The sequence below is a fragment of the Manis javanica genome, chromosome 15 (assembly GCF_040802235.1).
Source record: "Manis javanica isolate MJ-LG chromosome 15, MJ_LKY, whole genome shotgun sequence".
Lineage (NCBI taxonomy): Eukaryota > Metazoa > Chordata > Mammalia > Pholidota > Manidae > Manis > Manis javanica.
This window is the reverse complement of record NC_133170.1, coordinates 82,660,314-82,682,336: the sequence shown is the minus strand read 5'-3', so window position 1 is coordinate 82,682,336 and position 22,023 is coordinate 82,660,314. Positions and strand designations below refer to the sequence as shown.

General features: G+C 52.4%; 1 protein-coding gene across 2 annotated transcripts; it reads right to left on the bottom strand.

The window, feature by feature from the left end:
• Positions 1-704: 704 nt before the first annotated feature.
• Positions 705-20,413, bottom strand: SEC14L2 (SEC14 like lipid binding 2). 2 transcript variants are annotated; one of them, XM_017659918.3, is made up of 12 exons: positions 20,245-20,413; positions 18,082-18,157; positions 13,932-13,975; positions 13,540-13,599; positions 13,101-13,289; positions 11,901-11,996; positions 11,662-11,722; positions 11,225-11,308; positions 7,714-7,820; positions 7,488-7,627; positions 7,180-7,349; positions 705-2,311 (listed from the first exon to the last, which is right to left on the bottom strand). In XM_017659918.3, exons 1-12 carry the CDS (start codon positions 20,296-20,298, stop codon positions 2,181-2,183), a joined length of 1,212 nt encoding a protein of 403 aa, XP_017515407.2. In that variant the 5' UTR covers positions 20,299-20,413; the 3' UTR covers positions 705-2,180. The 2 variants fall into 2 exon arrangements, with proteins under 2 accessions (XP_017515407.2, XP_073078323.1); XM_073222222.1 differs by lacking the exon at positions 20,245-20,413 and adding an exon at positions 19,563-19,959.
• Between the last annotated feature and the right edge of the window lie 1,610 nt (positions 20,414-22,023).

The window sequence follows — 22,023 nt, the reverse complement described above, 5'->3', positions numbered from 1 at the left end:
AGTTGCCGATACTTAGCGTTCGCTTGTACCAGGCTCTTTTCTAAGCCCTTTCCACGTCCCTTGAATCTTTGCAACGATCCAAGGCGGTAAATACAGGGTTGCTGCGTGGTATCCAGCAGACGCTCAAAAACAATTAGCTTTTATTATCATCAAATAAAGATTGGGAAAATGAAGACCTTTGTCTCCCTACCGAAGGTCCCATTTTCAGCTTTGTGGGTCTCTGTCATTACATAAGACAGTCGGGTCAGCAGGGACCTCGCATGAAACTGGGCTTGATCCAAAGTGATCCCCACCCCTGAAACCCCAGCAGTGCTGGTGCGGAATTAGAAGACGCTCCCTAACACCACGTGATCGTCGCTCCTCCACCTCCCTCCCTCTTTAGGGTCGACCGCAGGCGCTGCGCGTACTCTTCTGACCCGCTCTGAGCGCTCAAAAGGCGCCCAGCGCGCGCTGAGAAGACCGGTGAGGCGGGGCCTCTGCCCTCGCCGCCTTTGCTCTTAGCAATGATGGCAGAAGACCGCCCACTGGACGGACCAATCAGGAGATAAGTTGACCGTTGCGACCCATGGGAAAGCGCACGCTGAAGAGTAGCGGACGGCTTCTGCGCATGCGCTTCACTTAGGGCGTGAAGCCGCGAGGTTCCCGTAGTTTGGCATTAATGGGCAGCGAGAAGCGAGGCGGTGGGTATTGACTTCCACTCCCTGTGCACTGAACATTGCTTTATTCATTCGTTAATTTTCCTAACAGAGCGTTGTAAACCAAAGTCGGGATGACTTCCTGAGGGGATATTGGCTGGGGCCCGTGTGGCCTCGGGCACCTTCCCGTCAGTACCTGCCCTGCCCAATATTCCTGCTCCCTCGGCTTCACCAGACCATCTCCCCACTCTGGGCGGGGGCCTCTGAAGCAAAGAACTTCCTACGAGGGTCAAGCGCGGCTGCCTTCTGTGCAGCCCAGGGCCTGGCATTCGTTTGCAGGACGGTGGGGTTGGGTTAAGTGCTGTGGGTGGTTGGGGCAGGGTCCATGCATGCCCTCCAGCACCTGGTCGCTGAGTGCCCCCATGGCAGCCCTGTTTGTCACTGTGGGCTGGGGGCCTGCAAGACTCTATATGGCTACCCCCGGCCCCTGGCTGCCAGATGCTGGCCGTGCCTATGGCCCCTGCCAGGCAGCCTCCTCGGCAGGTACCAGGAACCCACTGTATCCAACTATGTCTCCCACAGAGGTGGGACTACTGAGGCCTTGCTCAGGTCAGTCAGGACGCTGGTTGGCAGGCACCGTGGGACACAGGGTGGGAAATGCCCTCACTTTAGTTTTCTGTCGTAATCCCACTTGCCATTTTTGTGTGGGGTGCTCAAGTGGAGAGTGACTTGATGAGAGGCTGGCAGCACTGAAAAGCGGGGGGTGGGGGTGGGGGCGGAGCCTCAGGACTCCCGCTCCCAGCCTCACTGGCCCATCAGAGAGCTGGGATTCCTGGAGGTAATTTCCCTGGGCTTTGTCTGCATTGGAGAACAGTGGCTGGGTACAAATCTTGGGAAGCTCCGAATCACTGACAAATCAGAAATTAAAGAGACAGCCAGTGGGTCGGAGTGGCTGAAGTTTTCAAGGTGAGGGAGAGGCCTCCCTGTCTACCCAAGTGCAAAGATCTGTGCTGGCTCGGGCCACCTCTTGAGCCCTCTGGGAAAAGTAAAAAAGATTCCAGCCCCAGTAACATAAAATTAAGAAGGGCCTCTGACCCCCACTATAACTAGCAACTGGCTACCTTGCTACTACTCATTATGATCCAGACGTACATTGTCATTTGGGAGTAAGTTCCTCCCTGCATCCAGCTTCCCCGAAGTTAGGTCTCAATCTCTCCCCTTTTTTCTAATTTCCCTGCTGCCACCCCAAGTGACAGTCTCAGCTGTCACTGGACAGGTAAAGTTAGCACAGCTTATAGGACAGACAGATCCTATCTTGGTGCCCAGCCTCTGAGGACTCCTTAGTGATCTGAAGGGCAAGGAGACCCACACCTGTTACTCTCTCTCTTCTTAATTCTGAAATGAAAACTCCCCAGACCCAGCCCAGGGTCTTTCTTGTAGCCCAGTTTTTCTTTGGGCATCAGGGTGCTGGGAAAGTGATGGCTACAAGGGATGGAAACTGATAGAGAGACCCTGAGGGAGCCAGGTCTGCTGTGGGAAGAGGCATTACTTTGGGGTGACTGCCCCCAGCTGTTGCAGCTTCTCTTCAGAGGCTTTGTCTGGAAGCAGGACCTCCACAGTGTAGCTGACCTTCTTGGCATGAATGAAGCTGTAGGTGTTGTCAAACCGCAGGACATCTGAGGGGAGGCAGAAAACCAGACATTCAGGCAACTCTGAGAAAGGGCTTTTGTTGACTGAGCAAGCCATTGTGGTAGGTAATAATGGTGAAGGTGGCATAAGCACTGGTTCTTCACTTTTTGAAACAGTCTAGCTGATTGACAAGATGTTCATGGAGAGAAGAAAAATACAAGCCAGAAAATGCCATGTGCTAGATGAGTGAGAGAGACCACCACATCTGTAACAGCTTGGATGGAGAGGGCCCTTTCGATTAAAATAATGTGAAAGATGATTTTTTTAGAGGAGTTAGAGCTTGTTCTGGGCCTTGAGAGGGGAGAGCAGAATTAGCAGCAACAGTTTTTATAATAGTACTAGTAATGGTAACAATGACTATGTGTCTCTGCACTGCATTGGTAATCTATACATGTCACTTGATATATATAGCTATTCCTCAAAATAACTATTGAGTTAAGCATTAGTCCTTTATAATATAAAAAGGGGATCACTGTGTCATACAGTGAGGAACTGATGATGGAGCTGGAATTTCCCTCTGCTCCAATTTGCTGTCTGACGTGGGCCCTGGAAAGCCTGGCTCTGTTCTGTTTCTGATAAAAGGTAAAATGTGCAAAATTTTTGAAGCAGGAATTTATCTCACAGAAAGATAAACGGACAAAGAGGCTCATTTGCACCCCTGCTTATAATAATAAAAGATTGGGAAAACTCAAATGTTCAAAGGAGAATTGCTTAAAAAGTTTATATTGCAATACATATGATGAAATACTATTCTGATAAAAAAAAAAAGGTTTCTCCTCAGGATTGGGCAAATTGTCTACCATATAGCCTCAGGCCAAAAAAGCAAGTTGCAGAACAATGTGTTAATAGTTTGTAATGTTTCTGTTTATATATAATTATTTTTGGCTTTGCTACTTGGCCTACCTACTCTCCCAAGTTCTCTTTGATGATATTACTCAAGTGCTTGTCCTGCAGGGAAGAACATTCCCTCAAATCCTGTGACAAGAGTTTTACAATTTCAAGAATTCCTTCAAACATACACTGAATGACAGATAAAATTTCTGTGAATGTATATGTGTATGTACAAGTCCCATGTATTATGGAAACATGTAATGCTTGTAAAGTGGTGGAAAATATTTGATAGGTTAATGAACAAAACCTGTTAGCAGTGGTTTTCTCTGGGGAGAGAAAATGGGCGTGCTGTTGGCAGAGGCGGCTTCCAGCCTTGGCCAAGGAACAGGCTGCTTTTAACCTAACCATTCTGTCTTTGAGAAGTTGTTCCATTTCAGTTAACACCCCTTCAAGAGAATGTGGAGTGTGAAAACACTAGCTTCTCCCCTTCTCTACCCTGGTATTCTTTTTTCCCAGCAAAAAACCGCTGCCCGCCCCCCCCAGCAAAAAAAATCTCTGTATTTAATCTTGAGACCTAACCTTTCCCCTGGATAAAATGTATAGTCTAGACCAGTGGTAGACACACCACCCACCCTTTCTTCAGGGTGCAAAGTATTAGTCACTGGTTTTCTCTCTGCCCCAGAAGTCTCTCAGGATTAATAGTCCCTCTGGAAAGAGGGTAGCTTCTCTGCCCTGGATGACAGCCTTGGCAACCAGAGACAGTCATGCTGGAGAAGTCTGTCTTTGAGCTACTTGAACCAAGCTGGCTCTGGCTAGCATTATATTCTGCTCTCAAACAAGAAAGGAGCTGTTCTGAGGCCTAGGCCCAAGGGAAGTGGAGGTCGTGAACTGCATGGTTCATTGTGACACTTAATCATGTACTCACAGACTCATAGAGCCCCCCAGAGATCTTCCAGGCTAGGGCTCCTTAACTTTTGTTGGGGTACTGAACCCCTTGAGAATCTGATGAAAGTACACAATTTCAGATTCCCCGAAGGCCACCATGGGCCCGCTGGGGCAGTGGTTCAGTGGGAAAGGTACCATTCTGAAGAAGGGGGTGTAATTATATCCTCTCATTTATGTATTGTGGAAGATATATATTCTAAATTAGCTTCTTTTTATTTCTTCAGGTAGGAGATTATGTTGATTTTTTAATTATATATATGTGGGTGGATTATATTTGAATTTCATTTCAGAATAGTAAAGGGGACATTAAACACTATCTGTTATAAAAGGGAAGTATTGGTCTTTCATGTTTATAATCACTGCTCTGGGGAGTCATGAACTCCCAGATGTAGATCTGCCATAGCCTGCTCCCCTCATTTTAAAGAGATGGAAAGCAAAAACTAATATTTAGAGACACTTGCTTAAAACTCTGTGAGAGTCGGTGGCAAAGCTGGACTCAGGACCCAGGCCTCCTGGTGCCCGGCTGGGCTCTTTGTCCCCAGTCCTGGCTGGCAGGACTGTTTAACCTTTGTACAGTGTTGCAGGTCTTCTAAACTACATTATGCACTCCTGACAGACAAAGTCCAGATCTTTTTTCCTGAATCTCTTCCTTTCCTAGTAGAGTATTCTACACTCAGGCCCTCGAGAAATATTAGTGGAGAGAAAAAAAAAACAATTCAGACTTTGTTTCTCCTCCTCAGTAACTGAGGACACTTGGGTAAGGATCAGAGCAACCTGGGGAGGTTAATGTGCTCTTGCCATGGGAGACTGGCACAGGTTTAATTTCTCCAATGCCCGATTATGTTCTGTGTCACTGGGGGTCGCCTGGACCTCCAAGGGCACAGCCCTCCCACAGGTGAGCTTGTAACCTAACACTGGGTTCCCCCTGGGCTCAGGTCTAACCTGAGCGACAGCCCCAGCCAACAGCTGATCCCACCTCATTGTCTATACTGTGAAAGGGGCAGGGACGCTGTGGCCTGCCTCTGCTCATCCTGGGAATGGGCAACAAGCAGCTCCCAGTCAAAGCCTGCAGGCAGATAAATGGTCCATCTGGAATGTACCCAAGAAGAGCTAAAATAAATTTTGGATTTGCAGACCTAAGCCTGATCGTGTTAAAAGACTCACGGTCCTTTCTCAGGCTGTCTTTTCAGATACTAGAGAGGGGTAATGGGCAATGCTGGAAAACGGGCTGAGCTCTGTTACTGGCTGTGTGATCTTGGATAAACTACTTCCCTGCTCTGACTCTCCTCTGTCGCGTTGGGGGCAGACCTGGTCATCTCTGGCCGTCTGTGGCCAAGAGAGCCAGAACCAGGACTCTAGGATTCTCTCTTATGTCTTCTCTCTTCTGGTGTCTACACAAGCTCCTCTGTGGGAAAGAAAACATCCCTTCTCTACCCCTCAGCAGCCCTGTCCATTCAAAAAGGAAATTCAAGCTTACGTGTAGGAAATGCTTCGTGCTCGGTGGATGACAGTATATGCCTTTTCCCCCAGGACCTGGCTGCTCGCTAACAACACTCCTCTTCCTGAGGGAGCCACACCACAGAGCATCTGTGAGGAGGGGACGGTAGGAGACGGAAGGGTGCCTGGGATGCGGGGAGGACACAGACTCTGAGGTTGGAATGATGGTGTGGACAAGTGCAGAGGCCAGGACACCTGTGGCGCTAGTTCAGATCTGGCAGGGCTGCGGTAGGTAAGGGGCACAGGACTTCTCCCGTCTCCCGGATGGCCCTTCCCCACCCCCCAGTTTTGCCCTAATAATAATAATAATGGTGGCTACAGTGTATTGAGGGCTCGCTATACGGCAAGCATTGTGCTAAGTGCTGTACACACCTTATCACATTGAATCATGGGTCCTTGTGAGATACAGAATTTGGTCCCCACTGTAGCAATCAGGAAACTGAGGCTCAGGGAGACTAAGTCGCTTGCCTAAGATCTAGTCAGGAGTCAGATCCAGCTCAGCTCAGTGGTAAAGCCCTTGCCTTCACTGGATCTCTGCACCTGGTCCACTGGCTGACAGAAAGCAAACTGGAGGTTTGATGGGTCTGTGTGTGTGTGTGATTTTTCTGCTCATAAATATAGTACAGGTCATTGTAAAATAAATTGTATTTGCAGAACTAGTGTAAAAAATGAAAGCCTCTATAAGCTTCCTCCCCTCTTAGAGATAACCACCATTAGAGTTAGTGTAGATTCCCCAGAACTCTTTTCATGTACACACTTTTAACCAAAGTGAATGTATACCATAGGCTGTGTCTCATACTCTATTTTTTAACGTTATCAGACACTTTACATATCAATTTATTCTCTTTAATGGGTATATTGTGTTCCATTGTATGGGTGGGCCATTAGACCTTATTAAGGCCATTTAGTTGATTGACAGTTTCCCAGACTGCTAGGAGCACCCTCATACCTGTATTTTGTGTCTTAGTGTAAATGTTTGCAGGATAAATTTCTAGAAGTAGAACTGCTGAGTCAAAGGGAATTTTCATGGATATTGCAAAGTTGCACGAGTTTAAACACCTATTCAAATGCTTATTTGCCCTTCTTATCCCTCTTGGGTAAACTTCCGGTTCACATTTTGTGCCTTTTTGATCAGCCTGAAGATGAGTGAAGCTCAGGCGGTCAAGGCTAGACCTTTCAGCAGTCGGCTTACCCTGTGGTCCCTCTTCCCATCCAGCCAGTTCAGCCTCTCTGATGTTGGGAGGAAGGAGTGTCCCCAAGAAATATCTAGTCACAGTCACAGATGCAGTTAGACCTGGCCCAGAGAGCAGCTGTTCTGAACCCCTGTGATCACCTAGTATCATGACTCACCTCTACCTGGGAGGATCAGGTCAGAGTCCTATTCTGCTGATAACCAGCTGGGTCACCTTGAGCAAGTCATTTCACCTCTCCAGGCCTAGGTCACCTCATCTATGCAAGGAGAGGGTTGAACTAATGGAGTCTCCTGGTTCTAACAGTCTGGGAGCCTAAATCCATGGAAAAAGAAGGACCTCACGGGTTGGCAGCTGGGGCAGGGGCTTCAAGCCAAGAAGGAGATACTTACAGATGCCAGGATCGCTACAGGTGAGGGTCCCGTCTTCAGGGACCAGGTGGGCATTGTACCTCTGGTTAGCCAGCACCTCCGTCATCTCCCCTGCCCGCTGCCGCTCCCCCACCTTGGTCTTCAGGAAAATCCCAAAACCGATGTCTGAACTGTCCGACATGAACTGCCACCTGCAGGGGACATCCATCCATTTAGACATGGTTCCATCTGTGTGAGCCCTCTCTGGGGTCCTGCCACCAGGACTTCTCCCACACCAGCCCACCCACCAGCACCTAGGGTTGAAAGGCTCGGAAGGGTCCAGACCCTACCTGAGGACACAGCCAGGAAAAAGGATCTCATACTCCATCTGGTGGGATGAGCCACGGGAAATCTGCACACTGTGCTCATACTGCTGTTTCACCTGGTCTCGCACATAGTACTTCTTGGGGATGTCACCCCCATAGTTGATCTAGAAGCAGAGAGTGCAGTGAATGAGCTGGAATATTCACTTGAGCCAGGCTCCCCTTGTCACCTTCAGCCCCTGGCGGCCCATACTTTGGATCTGCACTTGGGGTTTCCATCGGGATCAGTCATGGTGCCCCCATACTCCACAGGCATTTGGTCAGGGCTCACGTATTTCAGTAAAACCTCCTTCCAGTTTCCTGGCAAGGGAAGGATGGAAAGAGAAAGAAGGGTCACCACTAGGCAAGATTTCATCACAGCCCTGGTGGTCTATACAGAAGAGGCAAGAAAAAAACCCATCTGCCCTGCACACGGAACACAGGCATTAGGAGCATATGACCGTGCACACAGGTTCAGGAGGACACACCACCCATTGCCTGGACCACCCTTGCCTGGACCAGGAATCGGGACCTGGGGTTCTGTCCCCATTGCTCTGGCCAGCTGAGCAACCACAGGCCAACCACAACATTCTGAGCCTAGTTCCTTCTGCTCTGCACGGTTACGGTGGGAGTGAAGCAAACAAGTACGCGAGGCAGTATCAGAAACCGTGAAGTGCTCTGCACACAGGAGAGTGGGTGTCCCTCCCAAGAAGGTGATACAGACGGTGGCAATGCAAGCAAAAGAGAACAAAAAAAGGAAGGACTTCCCTGTGGAGGGAGCAGCGTGCCCAGCAGGCAGGAGGGCCTGAATCAGCATCCTCTGTCCTGGTCAGACTGAACTCTGTGAGGACACTGGTGTCATGGCCCCCACTTTTGCCGACACATAATTGTGCTCAATCCTGACTTACTGAATGAATACATACATCCCTGCAGAGTGACCCCTTAAATGGGCTCCCTTGGCTTTACCCAGGCACGATTTCATTGCTGCTCCAGTTTTTTAGGCTGTTCAGCTGCTTAAAATGAGGCTGTTTGGCTCTTTTTTTTTTTTTTTTAAACCAAGCCTTTTCCTGATAGGAGAGTTTGGTGCAACCAATGCTGAGAACCACTTCTCCACCATTCCAAATTCCTATACCAGTTATCAGCCAAGTACAATATTTTGATACTGGAAGCCTTTCTATGCCGACTATATATAGGCATATGTCTATATGAGCATCTACACGTCATGCAGTGCAGCCCAGTGTTCTCTGCTGTCCATACCAGCTGGCAGCCCACTGAAGACTGTGCAGGGTCTCCCAGCCCTCCGATTTCCTGAGGCCTGGGACCACGCAACTCCTGGAACGTAGTGTCTGTGGTCTCGGGGTTTTAGCATCTGTGCTGCTAAGCTCCAGTGGCCAGCCCAGCATGAATTTCCTCCCTCCTCTGTTGAAGATCCTGTGCCTTCTTGGCCCTAGGTGGGTTTGGTTGAAAGCATTTCAGGTGTGTGTGGGGGAAATGGACAGACTGAACCTCCTCCACAGCTCTGCTGCCAGGAAACCTGTTTCATGCTTGTGGTGGGCGGTAGCAGCCGAAAAGCCAAAAATCATCAAAGCCTTTTGCTCAGATGTTGTGTTTCTTCTCACAGCTCAGCCGGAGGGTTGGAATGAGGAGGATTCTTCCCATCTTACAGGAAGAGCAGCTGAGGCGGAGCTAGAACTAGAACCCAGAAGTCCTGTTTTTTCCAGCTGCTTTACTCCATTCTCAGGGCTCATTAGCACACATTTGGAAAATCTCCGCTTTCAATGTGTTGCCTCAGGTGAGCATTCAGACACCTTCAGAATCACTATTACCCCCCCAAATTCAACTCCATAGGTGGCATCAAGCCTTCCATGAGCCAGTCTCAGTCCACCTTTCTAGCCTTTTCTCCCACCACTCCACTTAATGCTCCAGCAAAACTTGACTCTAGTCTGTCCCTGGCTGGCTTGACGCCTGGGCACCTTCCTTGCTGGCTTTCTCTTGCGACTGCATGTTCTCCTGGCTTCCCTGCAAGGCCAGTCCCTGCCAGTCTGCTTCCCTGCTACCCTCATCAACCACTTCCCATCCTCCCAGGCGGCCTCCTCTTTCTCTGCCTGGCCCTGAGCTTGGATATTCCCCAGGGTTCAGCCTCTGTTCCTCCGTAGGCAATCTTACCTACTCCTTTGAGGTGCCCGCTGCCCCTGGGATCCTTTGCTTCCCTCCCCACTGAGAGCTGAGGACACCAGGACCCTGGGTCACCTGTTTGTCTTTCCTGGCCTTTACATTGCATTTGGGAGCCATTGGCTTTGTCCCAGGCTGAGCAGGACCGTCCTGGCATCCAGGGTAGTCCTGCTTCTTGAGGTTCAGGCCCTGCTGGCAGGCTAAACTCGGGGGCAGGGACCCACTCCCACCCTGTACCCTGACCTTTAGGGAAGAGCCTATCATATATTCAGTGTTTAGTTAACATTGTAACTCCAACATTACAAACTATTTTAGCTTCTTCTCATTTTAGATAACTCTCAGATCTCCAGACTGGAGTTCTCCTAAGCTTTAGGTTCAAGTACCCCAACATCTGTGTATCTCACGGACTCTTCAAACTCAGCTGCAGGCTTATTCTTCCGGTTGTATTCCCTGAACTAATTGCATCAGAGCAACTGCAGTCACTCATGCCGGACACCGGGAAGTCATTCTAGATTCCTGCTCCTCCCTCTATCCAGCCAGCTGCGTTCTGCTGCTTTGCCTCCTAAATATATCTTAAACCCACCCTCTCCTTTCTGTCCCTAGAGAAACTGCCCTGCCTCTGGCTTGCCACGCCTCTTGCATGGACTATGGCCCAGCACCGAAACTTCACACTCTCGTCAGTCCAATGTTATCTCAGCGTAAAGTCTGACTGTGGGACTCCCCTGCTCAGAACTCTTCTCTGGTTCCCGGTGGCCTGTAGAGTCATGTCCCAGCTTCTCAGCGTGGTGCCCTGGCTCCCTCTCTTCCTTCATCTCGTACCACGCGCTGCCATGCACTCTATAACTGCCTGTGCCATGGTGTGAGAGGTCTTTGCCCAATGCCGTTCTTTCCCCCCAGAAGCTTCCTGCCTTGCTTCATCTGGCTGCCTCTTCCTCCGTAGCACTCAGCAGAGGTCGGCATCGGCCTCCCCGGGTCAGGTATTCCCGTGCGCTTTTTCCTTCCCCTCTGTACCTTTGGCATAGCGTGCTGACATACATCTACCTGTGTCTCCTTCGCCCAGAGGCAGGGAGCTCCTCAGGGGACTCTGTTGTAGGCACCCTGGTAGGCCAGGCACCCAGGCCAGGGCCTGGTGAGTGCTCAGCAAAGGAAGCCACCCTCAGTGGTCCCCAGCGGAAAGCACCCTCTGCTCCTGTGACCTCCCTGGCCCTTTGCTATGTTGTTTCTAGTGCCTTTTCTGGTTTGTACCATTGCCTTCTCTCTAGAGGTCTTCTCCCCTGTTACACTGTAGGCAACCTGAGGGTAAGGACTGGCCTTTCATTCATCTTGGAATCTACAATGTTTAGCTCAATACCTTCTTTTAGAGTGCCTGAGAGACGGAGATCTTAGGAAAACAGACAGGAAGACTGATGCCCTGCCCCAGCTTGCTCCCGGGTCCCACCGCTACGAAACCAGCAGGGGGAGCCCGCGCCCTGGTGGCTCGCGCCACACCTCTAAAGCCAGCCTCAATGAAAGCACAGACTGTCCTGTGGAGTTGGGAAGAGTGAGCCACTCACCTCCCAGGACCATGATCTTCTTACGAGTGTCGTCACTCAGGAAGGGCTTTACGAGGTTATAGGCCACTGGAAACAGCTTAGGGGCTGGAACAGAGACAGGCGACATGAGATGGGATGCAGAGCCCACTGTCCCTCACAGAGTCCTCCACAGCCCCCAGTCAGGCCACCTGTGCCCTAGTGCTGTGGAGCCCACAGAGGCAGCCCAGGGTGCGAGGCTCAGCAAGGGCACCTCTTTGGGTTCCAGCCTCCCCATCTGTATGGTGGGCAGTCTTCTGCCCCTAGCAGTGTGGCTCGAAGGAGGTAATGCCAGAAGATTTGTGAATTGCAAAGTGGTCTGTGCTTGTCAGGGGTCCTTGGATTCTCTCCTCAATCTGTCCCAGTAACATTCTAGGCCCCTCTCTCCTGTTTGGCTTCATCACAGGCAGTTCCCAGCTTACCTTTAATAATAAAAAGATGCTTCAGCGTTTCAGGATAATTTTCCTCAAACATGCAGAGAAACTGTGGAAACAAAATCACCGAGTCCAGCAGACTCAGACCTCTATACCAGGGAGGCCAGCCCTGCCTCCTCCAGGCTAGACTCTGTCCCCTCACCTCACCACCCACAGGCCATCCTAGCAGAGGGCCCACTCCCCCGTGTCTTCCCCTCCCACCCCACCTCCCCAGCACTGCCCCTCACCTCGCCATAGGCCTCCACAGCAGGCTTCCAGAGATGCTTGAGGCCAAGCCCCTCACAGTCATAAATCAGGGTGACAGTTTCCACCCTCTTCCCCATCTGCAGGGGACAGAGGAGCACAAAGTCCCATCAGGCTGCCCTGTGGCAGAAGCCCACCCCAGTTCAGGGCAAATGCTGGTCTGCTTCCGTGCCTGTATTGCAACCACAGCTAGGCAGGGCTGGACCCAGGTTTTTCCAAATAGGGATCATCATGCCAGGCCGGAATCGTGGCCTAGGCAAGTCACTCTTGCTGCCTAGGTCTCCATGTTCTCATCCAGTGAACAACTGAGTGGATGCAGATTACATCCGAGGTTCCCTCTGTTCTGCAGTTTGATCTGGAGGCCTCCTTCTGCCTCTGTGTGCAGCCCCCATGTGGTGCTCTGTCTGCAGGGTCTCGCGTGGCCACTGACTTTGTATGCAGGCACAGACACTCTCTGTCCGACCTAAGCCCTGATGAGTGCTTCCCCATCTAAGGCTTGTCTGCATCCCCAGCCTGCAGGGTCTCTGCGTGGGCTGGGCGCTCAGTGAATGCTTGTGGGTGACAGTGTTGAAATGTTCCCTAACTCATCATCATTTCCCTACTGCTAAAGAGGAAGGAAGGAGAGAAGATCACAGGTCACAGTGGCAGCTCCTCGGTCTTTTTCTCAGTAAGGGACTTAGCTGTCCTTATCTTTTTTTGAGTACAGAGTTAGAGAAGCACAGAATCTGAGCCATTTACAGCAGCAGGACCCAAACACTTGCCCAACTGCCCCTCCCAGCTGTATGTCTCTGTGGATTTGACCACACAAGGATAGGGTGGTCCAGGACAAAGATTTTACTGGTGCCCAGATGAATGAGAAAAATAATGATAATGTAGATAATGATAATGAAACTAAATTTATTCCATTTAAAGGACTGCCTTTTATTATGAGATTATGCCATTCCAATCATTTTGGTGGTTAATTATGACAATAATAGCCGGTAAATTTTTTAAGTCCTTACTTGGAAAAATAAAAATTTGGCAAGATATGGCAGTCCCTAAAACTCTGAAATTCTATTAGTCTATGAAATCCAAGCTACTGGGCCTCAGCCTTGAAGCTGTGCTTAAATCTCTGCGTGACCTCCCTGCTTCTCCTTGAACACCTCTCCTGGGATTAGCTCGTTGCCCCGGGCTAGTCCGCTCACCTTCTCGGTCTGGCGGGCACACTCCTGCAGCAGCAGCTCACAGTCCCGCATCTTGGTCTTGAGCAAGTCCTGTTTGGTGGCTGAGAGGAGCAGGCCTTTGGCATCCAGAGGACCAATGACATCATACCAGATGGGGCAGCCATCCAGGTCGTAGCCACACATGCCCCCTGACAGATACTGCTGGATCACCTGGGCAAAGACAGAGGAGACCCCCAGGGTGGCCATTCTTTCCCTGGATCCCAGGGTCTTCCTATGGGTTCATCAGTCTCTTCCTCTACCACCTTCCCCTGGATACCATGCAGACCCATTGAGGGAACCATCAGGGCTCACTTGGCATTGCCAGGCCTTCTGTCTGAGGGCCCCAGTCTGACAGACCAGACCAGAGACTGTGGGTCTGCTAGACGTCACATGGGAGCGGGGAGGGACCACTTGTCCTCACCTCTGGAGGCTGCCAGCTCATGACATTGTCAACGTCCTTTTGCTTTCGGAACTCCACGTGCTGCAAACACAATCAGGGATTCAAAAACAGAGGGGCAGGGGACCCCTTAACAGGCATCTAACAGTAGCGGACAATGTGGACAGACCACTGGACCATAAGTAAGTCACGAGAGGCAACCAGCAGGAATGGAAAAGAAGGCAGTGTTTTAGAGATCTGGGCAGAACAGATTGTAATTCTTGGCTGGCCCAGAACTGTGAGAGCTCTGTGTTTCTAGGGAAAGGATAAGGCAACAGCAGTCAGCTAAGACTCAGACATGTCACCCCAGCCAAAGGCTGTGATTGGGTGAGCAGGGGTGGGGGCAACAGTGGGATCTGGAGCCAAATGGATCTCACCTTCCGGAGCATGGCCTCGGACTTCTGCAGGTCGAAGCTTCTGGCTGTAACGGAAACATGGCCAAGGTTAGGCCTAGCATCCAAGCACAGCGTTTTCCCTGTTCCCATTTGAACCAGCTCCTCTCCATCATCCCTCAACTGACTCTCAGATCATCCCACATGCAGAAGCAAATATGAGGACTTTCACCAAGGGCTTCTGGAGCACCACAGTCCCTGAAGCAGATCAAGGTTCAGGGCAGGTGGGGGCAGCACTGCAACTTCAGGGTCAAAAGAGTTTTACCCAAATGGATGCAACCAGGTGAAGGATCTTATCTCCTTTCAGGAGAGGTGAACCCTGGACCCCCTTATCACTTAGCTTTCCCTCTTACACAAAGTCCATCTCCTCCACAGTCTAACATCCAGTCCTGAGAACTTGACCCACATTCAAAGATGAATGAAGCTGCTGTGCAATTTGGGATGGAGCTGGCAGAACATCCCAGAAGGATATCGGGGCTGATGTGCCTCCAGTCAACCTTGCCATGTCCTCAAAGGACCCATGCATTTCCTAATGGGACACAGAGGGTCCTCCTCCCAGGGTTCCTGAAAAGTGTCACCTGGGCCAACTGTATTTTATGCACCAACCACAACAAATTGCCCTGCTCAAACCTGAACATAAAGACCTCACTGCCTGCCCCTCCCCAGCCACCTGCTTCCAGATTGTCTGAGCTGCATTGCACCCAGTTCTCGCTGTTTTGGTGAGTGGAGATCCACCCCAGAGGCACTCGGGAGGGCCACTTCCTCAGCCATGTGACAACCTTTCCAATGCTGGCAAATTCTGTGCCGCCTGTCAGACCCGAGTCCCCCCTCCACCACGCTGCCTGTCTGTGAATCCCTTAACCATCCCTTCTCGCTTCGTTTCATGTCCACCCATGTTCTGCCCTCAGGCCGCCCTTACAGAGTGCTGACCAGAGCTGAGCTCAGCCCCAGGTGTTGTCTACACTTCTCCAAAAGTCTAAGAACTTTCTTGGCAATGGTCACACCCTTAACTCAGATGGAGCTTACAGTCAACTGAAATGCCCAAAGCCTGTTTAGCAGTGCTGCTAGGCCTCCATCCCATTTGTTGCAAGGTAGTTTTCTGGATCCATCCCTATCAGATTGTTACAGTCAGCTTCATTTCATCCTTTGAAGAGTTTTTGAGATCCAGATTCTGATCAATTTTGCCATCTGACCTATGAACTGTCCCTCCCAGCTGTGTGTCCCTCTGCGGATTTGATCGACAAATAGATCTGCTGACAGCACCAGAACCTGGGCCAGATCCACTGCCCTCTGGACTGTTACTGGTCCCTTAATCACTGCTCTCTGGGAGTGGCTGAGCATATTCCCTGACTCTGCTGTCACAAAATCCAGGCCACTCTCCTGGGCCCAAAGGGTGCGTCAAGAGATTTGACCAATGCCATGCCCATCACTGGTGCTGGACACATCTGCAGAACTGAATGGCCTTCACTCTTGGTTAATTCCATCGTGGCAGCAGGGGAAGCTTTTAGAGGAATGTAATCTAGGTTTGCATCTCAGCCCTTCTGCCTTCTCCCTGTTTGACCTTAGACAAGGTACTGCACACCTGACCAAATCATCTAATAAGCTAGAAACACTTGGAAGATGCTGTCATGATGGGGGAGCCCAGCTGGACCAGGAAAAGGGAATCCTCTGTAGGAGGGACACCCCCACCCCCACCCCACTGTGAGGAGAGCCCTTATCTTCCAGGGAACAGGAGTGGTGGTGAACTGTGAGCCCCCTTATCTCAGGGAGGCTAGTTATCCCATATCTGCCAGGGTCCAACATCCAGAATCTCTGAGAGCCCGCTCAGGTTGCCACTTGCCCCTAGCAGTACCTGGCCTGGTGCTCCCCATGCCTGCTGAGTCAGGCCTCCCAGAGTTCCTGTTGCCCTGGTCAGGGACAACTCAGAGCATGGCTGAGGGCGCTGCCAGAGAAGCCAGCCTAGGAGTAGCTAGCCTGGGTTCTTATTTATCACCTAGTCCTGAAAAATGGAGACTCAGACCTGCTCTGTCCCCCTCAGAGTTTCCATCACCCCCTTGTTAGCACCTTGACATCTGACCCTCCTTGCCGGGGTGCCCAGAGCTCGGCCCCAGTCACGGGTAGGCAGTGGAGAGCTGTGTGCCTGCTCTCAGGGCCTGGCAGCCAGCAGAACACAGACCCCAGGGGGAGGTCACACCTAGGCCCCAGAAAGACATTCTGCTGGCGTGTGCCTTGCAAATGGTTCCTTTAGAATTAAAGGGAGAAAGAGTGAAAGGTTCTTAAAAAAGAAAGAAAAAGGCAACAAAAACCCTAATTGAAATGCAGAGTAGAGTCTGGGCAGGACTGAGCTCCTGCCCAGGAAATGTGAGGCACAAATAAAGTGCAGAGGAGATACTCCCGTCTGTTTGAAGAGGCAGAGCTTGGCTTCAGGGAGCAGCTGTGGCTTGCTGGAGAGGCTGCTGGCCTGGGAATCTGGGGCCCTAGGTTTCTGCCCTGATTCTGCTTCACATTAGCTGTGTGCCTTTGGGCATGCCCTCCCCTCTCTGAGCCTCAGTTTTCTCATTTGACAAATGAGGATGACCACACACTTGGCTAGTTCTTAAAAATGAGGGGTGATCCCAGGACTGGAGAGTTGGGGTTGCCCAGGAAACCAGCTGCCAGGGCCCCAGGCTGGCTTCTTAGGTAAAAGAGAGCATGTTGTTGTTCAACAGCTTTCAGAAACTGTATGTGTCCAACTGACAGCAGCTCAGTAGTGGTTTGATCATCTTGCAGCTGCCCCTTTAAGGCAGTGCAGTCTTCCCACACTGCCCACCCGCGCCCTTGCCTGTTTCTAGCTGCTGCTCTTCAGCAAACACTGGGCCAAAATATCTTCCAGCCCTGGACTGACTCCACTGCCGCCCTCACACTGCCCCTCTACTCTCCATGTGGGCTGAGGGAGGCAGGGAAAGGTTCACAGCTTTTCTGGAGAAAAAGGCAAGTGGCACTTGCAGAGGCACACAGGGCCCCATGTGGCTCCCCTGGCCATACCTGCTCTGAGGTGCCTGTTAGCAGTTCCTCAGAGTGTGCCAGCTCTACTCAACTTCTAGATGGAAAAGGATAATACATCTCTCCACCTGTCCAGGACTCCTAGGGTATGTATGTCCTGCCTGGTCTATAAATAAATAATTGAGCATGACTTGTACTTTAACATTTTGTGCTATGACTCTACATCACAACTTAGTCTCTTGCTAATCTAACATGGTGGAATTTTCTCTGTTATTTCTCTGGTAATAAAGTTTCTATAAAGAAAAAGAAAGTGTGTCACAAGAACCAGAAAGGGTGGCATGTGACTTGAATCACAGGAGATGAGGGAAAAATGTAAGGATTTCAGGAGTTGGGGCATACAGTTGAGTTTGACCCTGATGCTAGTAGAAACATAACATTTCATCACTACGTGCAGCTCTCTGTCATATCACATCTTGCAGTAGGCAGGGCATCCTGTCTCATCCTGCTCTCCCAGAGAAGCCCAGGGCAGATGTATGCCCTTGGCCCAGGTACCAGAGCCAGGCCAGGGCCGAGCTGGAACTAGAGCCTGGGGCTTTGAAGCCTGGTGGTGGCTTGTGAGGAGTCTTGTCAACCTAGGTCAGGCTGAGCCCCCCATGTTCGCCATGAGCTCTGCCCCTCATTCAAGCTGGCAGCAGGTGGTCTGCATCTCAACAGGCCACAGAGAGGGTCAGCCTCTCCCAGGGGCCAGGACTCTGGTTCTAAACTCGGTTCTGCCTTCAACCTCCCATATGGTTGGGCCCTTTCTTGGCTTTTCTTCAACCTGTTTCCCCAAGTCCATCAGCAGAGTGGATTTATCAACTGGATGGAAAGGGCACCGGGCTGGGAATCGGCCCACTGGGGTTGTAGTCCTCTCTGCCTACAGCTCAAGCATTGTGTGACTTGGGGCAAGTTACTTCACCTCTCTGAGCCTCAGCAGCATCCATTATCTATCCAATTGGAGGGGTGAGGTTATGTAATTGGCAAGGATCCTTTTGGTTCCACAGGTTGAATCCCCCAGATTCTCAGATTGCCAGGGGCAGCGTTTCCAAAGGGTGCCATTCTGTTACCCAGAATAAGCTCCTGCCCCAGCCCCCCGCAGCCCATCTTCCCTCACCTCGGAGCCAGCGCAGGAGGAAATAGTCATCTGGATTCGGCAGGGTGGGCAGCACATCCTGGACATTCTCCCGGAACTGTAGGGAGAGGCAGCTGGGTGAGAGGTAGGGCACCCCCGATCTCCCTCTGCCAGGGACGCTCTGTAGGAGTTTGGCCGGACCCATCTTCAACAGAGTCAACTCTGCAGACGCTGGCTGAGCCCTTGAGCTGCATGGGGCACTGTCGGGTGGGAGCTGGCAGCAGGGAGGAGGTGGGAAGGGAGCAAGGCACTGCCCCTGCCTGGCTGCATGCACTTCCATGCGCCAGTATGGCGGGTGGGCGGATGTATTCCCAGCTAAGTGCGTTAGTAGACACTCTGGGATGTGCCACAATAAAAGTCAGTTTACCAAGCATTTCCCATGTGCCCAGCACTGATCTTGGTACTTAGTCACATCTGAGAGTCACTAGAGGTATTACTGTCCCCATTTTACAGATGAAAGAATTAGAGGTCAGAGAGGCTAAGTAATATACCCAATGTCAAATATAATATACCTGGTCTGTCTGGTCTATCCAAGACCAGAGAATGTTCTTTTTCCACCATGGTCTTCCACCTTCTTAGTAAAGGAATGGTGAGCAATGTGCTCAGGGAGCAGAGAAAAAGATGAGTTGGATTGTGACTAGGGCCAGGACTAGAGGGTGGTCTCATGTAAAAAAGAGCGTTTGAGCTGGGCTTGATGGACTTCAAAGGACAGAAGAGGCATCAGGTGGAGGGAACAGTTCCAGGGGGAAGCCCCGAAGGGGGAACGTTCAGGGAGTGCCAAACAGGTGGACAGCGACCCTAAGGGATGGACACATCGACCCCCAACTGCTCACTGCCCTGCAGGTGAGGGCCCTCCCCGTGCCTCTTGCTCCCAGCCACTCATCTTTCCCTAGTCACTGACCTACAGGGCAGCTGCGGAGGGGACCAATGAGGACCCGCCACCTCTAACCCCTTGCCTAGGTCAGCCAGAGACTCAGACCATCCCATCCCACCCCATCCCACAAACAGCTCCAAGGGCCCCAGGAACACTGCTCATGCAGGGCCCAGGCATGAAGCCACCCCTAACCAAGGACCCTACCCAGCACTGGTTTTCGGTTTAAATCACCACCTAATCCCCTCTCTGCCTGGCTTCCCCTGCGCGGCAGCAGTAACACCTGAAACCTCCCTCTCCAGGCCCCTGGGATGAGGGCTGCCCAGCCCCAGGCAAAAGCCTTCGGGGGGCTGGCACCTCAGCTCCACTGCCAGGACAGGAGCCCTTTGTTTACCACCTGCCCCTAGCCCAGCAATGGAAAACTGCGCAGCTTTCCAAACCTTGATATTGGACCCAATTGGTTCAGTCTGAGAACCAACCTCTTTTCTTCCCAAGGGACAGAGAGAAGAGGAGATTCAGTTAGTGGGCAGGGGGTCGAGCCCAAGGGCCCTTGCTCCCCTCTGCCTAGGTGCCAAAGCAAAGCCAGGCTTACCTCTTTGCCTTCTTAGGAGCACGGACCCAAGCGCCCAGCCTCGAAGGGGCCTGGGTTGCAGGAAAGGGGTGGGCTTGTCTCAGCTCAAACCAACCCGGACCCAGCGAGTCACTGACGGGATCCTAGACTTCTCCCGTGAAGATGCTCCCTTCATCGTGGGGTCCAGCCCCTTATTTCATGCCATCAAGTCGTAAACAAGCGGAAGAGGTTTTGCCCAAGGTCGCAGAGAAACTTGGCACCGGAGCAGGAGCTAAGCTATCCAAGCATCCTAAGGAGCTGTCCGGGCCCATGCCCTCGGGCCCACGGCCCCCGCCAGAGGAAAACCTCCCGGAAATGGGAGGAAACCTGGGGCCCTGCCCCTGCCCCCAGGGCTCGGCTGCCAGGACCGAGAATAATGTGGGTTTTGTGCCCTCGGCTGCCTCCGAGGGCTTCTAAGCAACCACTTCTTCCCAGGTGGCACAGCCAAGGGCGCGCTTGGGGCTGGGGTGGCCAAACTTCCCCGGGGACCCTTCGGCCGGCGGAGGCGGGGAGCGGCGGCCGCGAGCGCAGGATGCCAGGTGCGGCGGCTGCTCTCCCTCCCCCCGGCGCGCCGCGGACCGTCGCTCGCCGCCCACCCGGACCCTCCCCAGCTGCTGCCGCCGGGGGCGAGGGCCACGGGCGGGGCGTGAGGGTGAGGACTCGCCTTGGCCAGTGCCTCCTTCTGCTTGGGGCTCAGATCGCCGACCCTGCCGCTCATGGTGTCTCGGGCTCGGGCGCGGCGGTTGCGGCAGCTGATGGAGCCCCGACTCGCTCTCCGCCGCGGGAGTAAAGTCCCAGCCTTTTGCCGGGGCCGCGGGGCCGGCGGCCAAGCCCCGCCTCTTAAAGGATCCCGAGGGGCGGGGAAGGGAGATCGTCGCTGGGCGCCGGAGCCTCCGACGTGGCCGCCCCCGCCCCCCTGCAGTCGGGAGCGAGGCAGGAGGCAAGCCGAGCGCCCACCGGGCCGACGCCAGGGACGTCAAAGAGCAGGAAGCCTGGGTTCTAGTCCCAGATTTACCCTGCGCTCTCAGGGCCTCAGTTTCCTCATGTAGGTATTAGCTGATGAGCTCTTCCAACATCAGGCCCCCCCAGGCCAGGACCTCTCTCCTCAAGACAGTAGGGAGCTTGCCTGGTGCCGCTGCGGGGGCCAGGTCCCCCAAGCCCACCGTTGCCCGGCCTTTGGGAACTGTGGTTCTCATCAGCCATTTCTCTCTGGGGCCCTTGCCCTCCTCCTGTTCTGCCATCCGTGTTTGGACCACAGCTGCCAACCCAGCTCGGGGCCTTGATTCAGCAGCGTTCACGGCCTCTCCTCTCCACCTGCGGGGAAGACAGGCTGAGGCGCCCAGAAAGCACGGACCCGGTCTCCCCATCCAGGACCCGTCCTCTGCTTCTGACCTTCCCAGCTCTCCCAGAACGGCTCCCTAGGTGCTTCCACCCCAGGCCAGCCTAGAGGATTGCTTCCTTTCTAGGATCAGAAGGCCTGGGTTGAAATCCTAAATCCTCCGCATCTTTTTAGGAGACTTCAGCAATAGACTTCACCTCTGTGAACCCAATAGACTTCACTCACCAAATGGAGGTGATCTGGATGTCACGTGAGCATGAGAGGAGAAAGCGAGCTGATGTACACGATCCACTCAGTGGGGTGCCTGCCTAGAGTGCCTCTGTGACCACTCCCCAGTCGGCCCTGCATGGCCTCCCCTTGCTGCCCACCCAGCCTGGGGATGCAGGGTGGACATGGAGAAAGCCACAATGAAATTGATGGCCCAACGTAAGCAAGCCTGCCCTCAGCTTACCTGCTTTCCCTGCTCATGCCCAGGGGCCAGAGCTGTGAGTTCCTCTGTAGGTAGCCGCTTGGACACCTCATTGCCATCTGACTGGCCTGCCATCTCCCAGTCACAGCCCCTTCCCCATACAATGATGCCATTTCCTCCTTTCCAAACTCAAACACCTCCCCCCCCACACACACTATTCCTGCCTCCGAGGTAGCAGCTGGTCCCTGCCTTGGGCCATTCTTTCCTCCTACTGTGTTCCAGGCCCTAGGCATGGTTCCGGGGACCCTGAAATGAATTAGACACCATCCTGCCCTCTCAAAGATAAGACACAGGCGCCATCAACTAGAACACAAGAGTAAGATAAATGTCCCAAGGAGAGCCGGCAATCATCTCTTAAAGGGAGAAAACTAAAGGGGGTGAATTTGCTTTGGACTGGAAGAATCTTAGAAGGACAGGGAGTGGAAATGGAGCTGGACCCTAAAATATGGGGTGGGAAGGAAATGGGAAGGAGGTTCGCTCCTTCCATGCTGGCACAGTGACATGAGCAAAGATGTGGTGGTTGCTGGAAATCATGGCTGCAACTGAAGCCATGAAGAGGGGAAAAAAGGGGTAGGCAGGGATGACTGAGAGAACCTTGACGTGGCCAGTCAAGGTCAGACATAGTAGCATCTGCC